This window comes from Danio aesculapii, chromosome 8 (assembly GCF_903798145.1).
Source record: "Danio aesculapii chromosome 8, fDanAes4.1, whole genome shotgun sequence".
Classification (NCBI taxonomy): domain Eukaryota; kingdom Metazoa; phylum Chordata; class Actinopteri; order Cypriniformes; family Danionidae; genus Danio; species Danio aesculapii.
In genome coordinates, this window is record NC_079442.1 from 29,591,210 (window position 1) to 29,600,544 (window position 9,335).

At 34.6% G+C, this 9,335-nt stretch overlaps 2 protein-coding genes and 1 non-coding gene across 4 annotated transcripts; 2 read left to right on the forward strand and 1 right to left on the reverse strand.

Annotated features, from left to right (window-relative positions):
* Positions 1–879: 879 nt before the first annotated feature.
* cfap276 (cilia and flagella associated protein 276) lies at positions 880–3,090 on the forward strand. Of its 2 annotated transcripts, none has more exons than XM_056464382.1 (5): positions 880–1,037; positions 1,159–1,275; positions 1,399–1,514; positions 2,739–2,851; positions 2,924–3,090. In XM_056464382.1, exons 1-5 carry the CDS (start codon positions 960–962, stop codon positions 2,992–2,994), a joined length of 495 nt encoding a protein of 164 aa, XP_056320357.1. In that variant the 5' UTR covers positions 880–959; the 3' UTR covers positions 2,995–3,090. The 2 variants fall into 2 exon arrangements, with proteins under 2 accessions (XP_056320357.1, XP_056320358.1); XM_056464383.1 differs by having other exon boundaries at positions 1,159–1,236.
* Positions 3,091–3,172: 82 nt separating this feature from the next.
* LOC130234349 (small Cajal body-specific RNA 2) lies at positions 3,173–3,544 on the reverse strand. Its single transcript, XR_008838307.1, has one exon. It is a non-coding gene; the product is annotated as a small Cajal body-specific RNA 2 (non-coding RNA).
* Positions 3,545–5,063: 1,519 nt separating this feature from the next.
* zgc:195245 (uncharacterized protein LOC565483 homolog) lies at positions 5,064–8,521 on the forward strand. The gene is made up of 5 exons (XM_056464507.1): positions 5,064–5,204; positions 7,026–7,053; positions 7,536–7,680; positions 7,945–8,089; positions 8,269–8,521. Exons 1-5 carry the CDS (start codon positions 5,064–5,066, stop codon positions 8,371–8,373), a joined length of 564 nt encoding a protein of 187 aa, XP_056320482.1. The 3' UTR covers positions 8,374–8,521.
* The last annotated feature ends 814 nt before the right edge of the window (positions 8,522–9,335 follow it).

Sequence of the window (9,335 nt, forward strand, 5' to 3'; positions counted from 1 at the left end):
AAAACTCTTATGTTTAGAAATGTGTTGAAAAAGTCTCCCCATTAAACAGAAATTGGGGGAATAATTCAGGGGGGCTAATAATTCTGACTTCAACTGGAATACAAGTACATACAGTTACAAATAAATAGAAATAAATACAAATAAGAAATAGAAAGGAAAAAGAGAACAAAATAAAGAAAGTGGAAGTACAATGAAATAAAAGACAGAAAGCTCTAAAGACTAACTTGCTGGAAGCATGATATTTTTATAAGTTTCTATTAACTTGCAGAATTTTTTGTTGTTAGATAAATGTATACCTTTAAGCAAGGAATCAATTTAATTAAAAAAATGTGCAAATGAGGGAGAGGATTTAAAAATTTTTTGTTTGCGAATAAAGAATTTTGCATTTAATATAAAAATGTTACACATATATTCTTTATTTTTATTTAGGGGAATAATAACAAATAATATCTTTCAATTTAAAGATGTTTTGTTGATTGTGATTTATTCAAATGTAAATCTGACCAAAACTTTTGAGAGATTTTACATGTAAAAAAAACAAGCGAGACAAAGTTTCCTCACTTTCCTGACAGAAATAACAAGAATCTGCTGTAAATTTTGAGTTTCCTTTGCTTTGTTTGGGATTATATTTATATGGGAGAAGTCATGTTCTTTTCCAATCAATATCTTGCATTACGCTGACCAATATGATTTCCCTCTTGGAGCGATTTGATTTTTTGTTGGAGAATTCGAAGAATAAGTTTGTTTGTTGCATTTCTTATCATATATACTAATACCTTCTAATAATAAGGAGAGTTTTATGGTGTGTAATATGGTCTGTCGCGCTGTGTGGTAAAACTGACGCTCACACTCGGTCTCTAGGCAACGGAGGGAGGGACAACAAAGTTGGCAGCAAAAAGATACCAAACATCGGTCTATTACATTCCTTTAGACTCATCATCTGGAGAAACTGCGGGAATATGCCACAGGAACGAGATCCTTTCCCATTCCCGCGATATGAGAACGACTTTACATTAACAGGGAGAAAGGAAATTCAGGTAAATATGTTTTTTTTTTAAGAGTTGCCCAGTTTCGATTTACATATGCCAGCTTTTGAGAGCTTGTTTTTTATTTGTATTAACGTATTTCTAACTTTTTATTCTCACCTTACTTGCTCAGAAACTGTCATATGACAAGCCAACCCATCTCGCACAAAATGATGAACCGTGGAGAAGACTCCATAACACGACAACAGAGGCCAGTTCCCGTAGAACTATTTTTCATTATAATACTACAGTGAGTTGATTTAATATAAAAGGACGACTTGAACTAGTTATTACTTTTATATGAACTTACCGAAAGAAATCACTGATTCGGCTGATTGTGTGTTTGAATTTACTGCTGAACTTTTGTTTTAAGACACCGAAGGACAGTCTGGACATTCACCTGAAATCGGCCTACGATCATCACCTTGGATTATTTCAAAACAAAAGTCAGACCGTGATGCAGATGGAAACTGTTGGAGCGGAAAATGGGTAATTCCTATTTATATCCTCTCTTTGTAATAAAAAGCTTTTTTAAATTGTTAAATTACAATTTTACCTTACAATTCAGAAAGAAAAATTTCACTATTCTCAATTTATTTCAAAATAATAATTAACAAAATTATTTAAATAAATAATAACAAAACAAAATAATTAATATTTGCTCATGATCCTCAGGCCATTCAGGATGCAGATGAATTAATTCTTTTCTTAAACATAATAATAAAGATTTTTTAAATCTAAATCCATGGTCCTTCATTATTCATAAAACCCAAATCAACACATACCAGAAGTGTGACTCAACACACATACCTGTGGCTTTTAGCAATTCAATGAAGTCTTGAAGTGAAACATTTTCACCTGTGCATACATAACTAACATTATTTACATCGTTACTTTTAATCCACTCCTCTGTAAACAGCCTCTGTAAAGTCCTGAGCGTAAGTGTGCATTTGTGTAATGATATATGCACTGGAGTAACCTCACATTTGGGATGATGCTGTTTATTTTCAACAAAGATTGATTGTGGCATGTTTTGTTCATCAACATGATACTGCCCTTATTCTGGATGCTGCAGCCTTAAAAAAAAAAAAAAAAACAGCAGCTCATGGTTCAGATGTGAAGTGAATAGGACTGTTATCAGGAATCTATAGGTATAGTGGATTAACAGTAGTAATACTGCACATAATGTTTGGTTCCTAGCACATGCCAACCATTTTGCTTCACAGTATAAGGTACATACAGTATAAGGTACTTATGTGTACCATCAAGAGATACAGGTATAAATTTAGTTTAGATTTTGTTTTTTGACCGTCACATAAATCACGAGAAGCTGTTGATTTGCATACTATGAATCACCAAGTACCACGGTTTCAGCTTAAAATCTTAATTTTTGTTATCTTAAGAAAAAACATCTTTCATAATAGTCAAGTACATTAACAGCTATTTAAATCTTTAACTCAAAATTGAACAGTATAAACTCTAAAATGAAAACTGTAATATAAAATGATCCCAGTTACTAGAAATTCTGCAGTTGTGAGAAAGTCACAATTACTTTTTTCTTTGCCACACTATCATGTTTTCCTAAAGATAAGCTTCTTATTGATACTTTAAAATAATAATATTAAACCACCTGAACAAGGTGTAATTTCCATGGTGTACAGGGCCATTAGGTATGAATCTTACAGCTATTGTGTTGCTTTTCTCCTCACACAGCACAAAGAAAAACAAAGAACTAGAAGATTCAGTTTGCGACGCAGAAAACAAAGGAATTAAAGTGTGGGTTGACGCCCAGAAAGCATCTCTATACAGTATTAAGGGGTCCATAGGTAAGATCTTAACTTTAATTATAAATAAAGACTTCCATTCAATGATTTAATCATTTTTTTATTCATTGTTAGAGTCTCACCACACCGCATCTACAAACAGAGGTTACTCACGCAAGCACGATGGCGGCTTTTATTCTACATAACAGTACAAATTAACACATTCAAGTTATAAGGACCCCATTGTTACTCGCTTTGTCATGTACGAGGTCTGTCTAAATAAAATAAACGAGAAAATGCCAGTGTGGTCTGTTTCCTCTTTAAAATAAACACATCCGCCCCGTGATTCTGACCGGCCTCAGGGACTCACTTCTCTTGATTTGGTGAGATCAGAATCGCCGTTATACTCAGTGAAAGATACAGGAAATACCAGACCGAGATCCAGCTCTCTGTCTTTCTTGTATATCTGATCGATTCATCATTTCTTACCACAGTTTGCACTGTGGATGCCCCGAGTAAAAAAAGCCTCGCGGTCATCGCTACAGAAGCTCCCGGGTCAGTTATTATCATCTCTGCATCAGAGTAGGGCAACAACTCGGATGAGATCAAATAAGATCACGGTGTAGGTTTTTTTAAGAGTCATCTCATTCTCACACACACATTCATAAAACACAAACATTCATGCGCTCACACACACAAACAAGCACTCGATCACATTCACACCACACAAGCAGGAACACACTCACTCAATGACTTCACATCCTGCTTGGTGTCAATAAATAGCGCGAGGGAATCATGGGAGCGTTTTTTAACAACTCCAAAAGTCACAGTGCCCTCTTGTGGTCAGAAACGAACATTTTGCTAATAAACTTGAAGTGCATGTCGAATAACTTGTCATTTTATCGTTTTTATATATATTTATATACATTTATAATACACCAATAATCGTATTTCTTTAAGTTAAATGTACAGGAAATAAACCCAGACTGAAATGTCTTAATTTAGATGTTAGCTTGTAATAAAACAACTTATTAAGCTTTACTTCACTAGCAAAAATGATCGTCTTACTATGGAAGCCATTTCCCGCCACTGAATAAAAAAAAAATAAGTCAGAATTCCGAGTTACAAATGAGTTTCCTGTTATGACGACTGGCCATAAATGGAGTTTTAAAGACGCATGAACATTAGCTCATAATCACAACATAAAGCCTATATCTGACTGTTTATGGTTTATCACGCTTTCAAAAAGGAAATGTATAGTTGAACTAGGCTGTCTATTTATTCATATGGATTTGTTCTTTTTTTAATTATTACCATTTGGTCTAAATAGCAATTTTAAAGCAATAAAACAGAGCGCCTGAAACTAGCTATAGGTTGTGATTCCTCCAAAAGTCTAAAATTAGGATTTCTATATTATTTATCTATTAAATGTGTAACAATTATATGATTTACATTTTGTCGCAGCTGTTATTTGTTTCATATTGCAAGAGTGCCCTCGTGTGGTGTACTTGGCAGCTGCAGGACATATCGTACAAAGACATTATAAAGGGCTAAAACTAAGAGTTTTTTTTTTTTTTTTAAGAGGGTTGTATTAGTTTATATTTCAGTTCAGTAAAAGTGTCAACAAAATACTGCGTATTCCTGGCCTTTATTGGTAAACTGGGCTGCAAATCTATACCACATCACAAACAGAGAACCAAAAGAAAGAGTCTTTAACACTTCATTTATGGCCAATCGCCATAACAGGAAACGCGCAATTCTGACTTTATAACTCAGAATTCTGACTTTATAACTCAGAATTGCGACTTTATAACTCAGAATTCTGATTTAATAACTCAGAATTGCGACTTTATAACTCAGAATTCTGACTTAAATTTTTTTTGTAAGTTTTTTTCTTAATTGTTATATATATTGTTTCAATTATTTATTTTTTTTATTCAGTGGCGGGAACGGGCTTTCATATCTCTATTTACAGCTCACAAAAAAGACACAAACACAACTACAGTAGTCAGAATCTGAAGTGGTCCAAAACCATTTATCAAAATCGTCCTGAATCTACTGAACAGCACCCTTTATTGTTTTAGGACCATTTTTGAAAAACATTTTTGATCCACTTCAAATGTTGACTAGGCTACTGTAAATACTAGATCAAGAGTTAGGGCTGATGTTTCCAAAGGAAGGAAGAGAGTTAAAATCAGCACTGATGTCTACGGTAATTAGTTAATCTGGCATCCTGCGTGCCTCGTATAGGTGCAGGTTAATCTGGAAGAGCGTAATGAGCTTGAACGCACTGTCTGCATCAAGCGTCACTGAACATAAACAGGGCAACACACTAACCGAAGGCCACAGTCTTGACACCAGGCGCACAATGCTGGACCTGAACACAACGAAGAAACAATCATCTGTGTGCATTGAGGTGAGTGTTATTATGATTAGAGAATGAACGTGTACTTAAAACATCAGTGAATGATTGTTGGTGTTTGATAGTTAATCCCTTTCATATTAACAACGCTTTGTATTGACCTGTTTATAATGGACAATCAAAATGGAAGCTCTTTCTTGCACACAGGATAATTATTTTTTTTTTGAAGCCTGTCAAATTTTAACAATTTAAGGAAGAAATTTAGAAATGAGAATCTTAAATTGCAAGAGTAACACATGATTTGGTGTTTTATTGCAATCCTGAGCACGTCTTGTAATGTTATACTCCTGATTCTGCATGCCTTGCTACTGCATGTCATGAACTCTGGTCTCTGAGATAAAGGTAGAAATCTCCGTTGCTTTTGTATTTTTATTTTCTGTAATTGCAATTTTCTGAGTTTAGACTCCTTCTCAATTCAGTCTTTTTTTTTTTTTTTTTTTTTTTTTTTTTTTTTTTTTTTTTTTTTTTTTTTTGCAAGAGAAAAAAAAAAAAGTCTACAAGTTGAGAATTGTTGTTGTTATAATTCCATAGTCAGATTTCTTCTAGTTCCTTGAACCGTAAATGATTCATTTATTTTTCATATCTTTTTATATGCTGCAGAAATTTAAATTTACAGTATTAGTTGGCTTTATAGTGGAACACGTTATTTTTATTCTGTACCATCAAAGAACCTCTTATTCTGGAGTTACTTATTGGGTAGTTTAGGTTGATAGTATTTACACAAAGAATCTGACGTCAGACTGATTAAAATGACATGGACACTATCAGAAGTGTGTGTTGGGACAGGGCTGTGTTTGGCATATCTGACACAAATGGCCTGTTAGTGTGGCACTGTAGGAGCAAAGTAAGCTGGTTTATCCTAGTCCTGGTTATAAACGCCCTGCTGTGGACCTGACTAGAAGCTTAACTCCTTATTCACAGGTGAACTTCTTTTTTTAGGTTCCTGTAATTGTTCAAGTCCAAAAACAGAAGTGTACGGAACAAGTTCTTAAACGCACTGGGTGTGGTGCATGAGGTGCTAAAATGAGTGTCTCCTGAGTACCAGTGTTTTTTTTTTTTTGTTTTAATGAAAGCAGTTGGCTAAAGTCATCCTATGCCCCAATTTATATTTTTTTAAAGGAGCATGGTTTTTCTTCCTCTTGCTATCTATTTTTGTTAAGATTGTTTAAACGCTAAAGTGTGCATATAAGATGTGTATATGAATCCTTTTTTTTTTTTTTTTTTTTTTTTTTTTTTTTTTTTTTTTTTTTTTAAATCTATATAAAGTTCAATGTTTCAATACAATGTTAATCATAAATATGGCGTTTCTATGTTTATTTATTTCTTTAAAATGAATTTTGTTTGCTGAAACCATCACTGAAACTATGGAATTTACAAACAAAATATAAATATTCTAAATGGATAAATGTTCTGTTTTGCTTTTTTTTTTTTTTTTTTTTTTTTTTTTTATAGATAGATAGATAGATATAGATCCAAAAAGTGTTTATTATTATTATTATTATTATTATTATTATTATTATTATTATTTTATATTTTTATATTAAACCGCATGCTAAGCAAGCCTGGGTGGTGAAGCACATACTTTGTCCTATTCAGTGCTGAGCTATAAATGGCCCTCTTTGCTGTTATTATTCTGTGTTAGTAAATCAAGCCAGCGCACATTAGGAGGCAGAGCATGTGTCATCTCAGTCCACTGAGCTGATTCCATTCTGTGCTTCATCAGCAGGTGGACATGCTGGCATTATTAGCCATTTTTAGGATGTCGGATAAAGTTGTGTGTAAATTTGACTTATTCTTATTTGTTTTTCTCTCTAGCGGCCTGGATTCAGACATCACAAGAAGGGTATGTTTGATTTGTTTTTATGTTCTTTCTCAAACAGTCATGCATGACAATTTATACATCAAACTCACCCCCCAAAAAAAAAAAGCAAGTCAAATGCACTAGTTTAGAATTTCAAATAACCTTTTGTGAAATTATTAGATCCAGACATGGAAGAAATCATGTGTACCTGTGTTAAAAAAGGACAGGAAAGGGGGGTAGGGGTGGTATAAAAATGAATGATCATGAACTTTTTGCTATCAAATTGGTGCATTATTAGAAAAAAAAACAGGATATATAATAATAATAATAATAATAATAATATACTTTTTTTTTTAATTGAGGGTGTGTTCTGTAAATGTGTAACTAACAATATCCATTCTTTTACTAAAATAAGCTTTATTGCAGTTGATTTGATGCATGTAAACTTGCTTCTAATATAAGTAAAACATTACAAATTAGTTCACATGCACAAGTCATAATGTTTCCCATCTTTGTGCTTCTAGAGAGCTATGTGTGTCATTCACCTGTGTCTCAGCACAGCTCGGACAGTGGAGATGAGTGCATTCAGTTCCGGAAACTGAATGGTTCACCTGGTGACTGTCCTAGTCGCCAAAGTCTGCATAAGGAGCTACTGCTCACCCATAAGAGGTGAAAAACCATCTTCACTTGTGAAGTATTTAGTTACATTGCTGTACACCTTCACTTGACTTGATATTTAATCAAATATCATCTGCATCAAACCTGCTTTCATCTCTGTAGTAGTCTACATTTGAAGTGGATCAAATGTCCTAAGACGAGAATGGGAGTTCAGTAGTTTTAGGAACCCTTCCATGAAAATGTTTGATATACTTCAGATGTTGACTACTGTGTTCCAATGAAACCAGGTTTGCTAAAGAGAAGTTTTATTTTTAGAGGCCTGTTGTTGGAGGAGAAGCCAGAATTGCAGCGCGTGTTACAGCAGAGGAGACTTGATCTGCACAGAGAGCAGGAACTTGCCCTTCAACCTCCTTCAGACCTGGAACAGGAGCTTCGCAAGAGACAGCAGAAAATGCAGGAGGTACTGACCATTCCCAAACCACTTGATGTTTCTCAAATGAAATGGAGGTCAAGAGTTGGCCAGATGTCTGGTGGTACAATTTAATTGTAAAGGGAACGGTACAATTTGCACATGAATTCTTGGGTTACAGAATATTCATGGTGTATATTAAAGTTTTATTATTGTTAATTTCTCTACAGTATGAGATGGAGGAACAGAGGCGCCTTGAGGATGAGAAAAATGTCCCAGAATTTGTACGAGTGAAGGAGAATCTGCGCCGCATACAGTTGACCGAAAGCAACTAATGGATCTGTGGAGGGAAAAAAAAAATGCCTTGGAATTTTTTTATGTCTGTTTTCATATTAAAATAATAGGATGTTTTGGATGTTGGGAAGTGTCAAATGGCTGTTTAGTAATGAGGCACTGTATTTATTGTTACAATAAAATACTATATATTTGAGTCAAATTAAAGTTTGTATTAAATCTGGACCTTTTTTAAATTTTGCATTAGAATTTATCAAGTCTCAACATTTTGTTCAAACCCATTCCACACCCACATTACTATAAATTTGGGGAGGGGGGCTTTGTAAGGTTTGACTAACAGGATATATAGACAAGGATGTATAGAAGTTGCATAAACCTGAATGATGAAAATAGATCCATAAAACCCCTTCTATCTCACCGCCAAACTATCGTAACAACATCAGGGGGTGGGAGAATATTACTTTTTGCCCTCATATTAAATGGACTTTTTCATTATTGACAACCTCGTTTAGTTTTCTTTCTCTAGAATTCCCAAATCGATGCGGTGTCTCGCTGGCTTTACATTTACAGGTGGCTCTTCTGCAATCGGGAGGGACATCTCCACGGACTCTTCCTTTCACATGGAAATGTCTCCGTTTAATTAGCTGATCTTTAAATTCAAGAAGAGGCACAAGGAAAGAAAGCCTGACCATCTGCCGTTGCCCGCCTTTATCGTGGAAGTGACATGAGGCAAATGGGGAGCGAAGGCGACAAAGGATTGTGTTTAGGGAGAAACTCGAGCCATGTTTGTGCTCTCAAAATTTATACATCTTTATAGGCCGCTGACAGTTACGGCAAATACTCTTTCAGCAAAATACCTAAAAAACAGTATCGGGCATGTCGCCAAGCTGAAGAACAATTGAGTAGCGGCGGTGTGCCATTTCAGACACTATAGAGGACTATTCGCCAGCTGTCCCCTTGTTTAACTCTTATTGTCTTGCTTTTCTCCCGCTGGCTCTGTTAC

Coding starts and splice junctions, on each gene's coding strand:
- cfap276 (XM_056464382.1), top strand. CDS start 960: ATGCCACAGGAACGAGATCCTTTCCCATTCCCGCGATATGAGAACGAC. Junction 1,276..1,398: donor TTTTTCATTATAATACTACA/GTGAGTTGATTT, acceptor TTTTGTTTTAAG/ACACCGAAGGACAGTCTGGA. Junction 1,515..2,738: donor ACTGTTGGAGCGGAAAATGG/GTAATTCCTATT, acceptor CTCCTCACACAG/CACAAAGAAAAACAAAGAAC.
- zgc:195245 (XM_056464507.1), top strand. CDS start 5,064: ATGAGCTTGAACGCACTGTCTGCATCAAGCGTCACTGAACATAAACAG. Junction 7,681..7,944: donor CTACTGCTCACCCATAAGAG/GTGAAAAACCAT, acceptor TTTTATTTTTAG/AGGCCTGTTGTTGGAGGAGA. Junction 8,090..8,268: donor GACAGCAGAAAATGCAGGAG/GTACTGACCATT, acceptor ATTTCTCTACAG/TATGAGATGGAGGAACAGAG.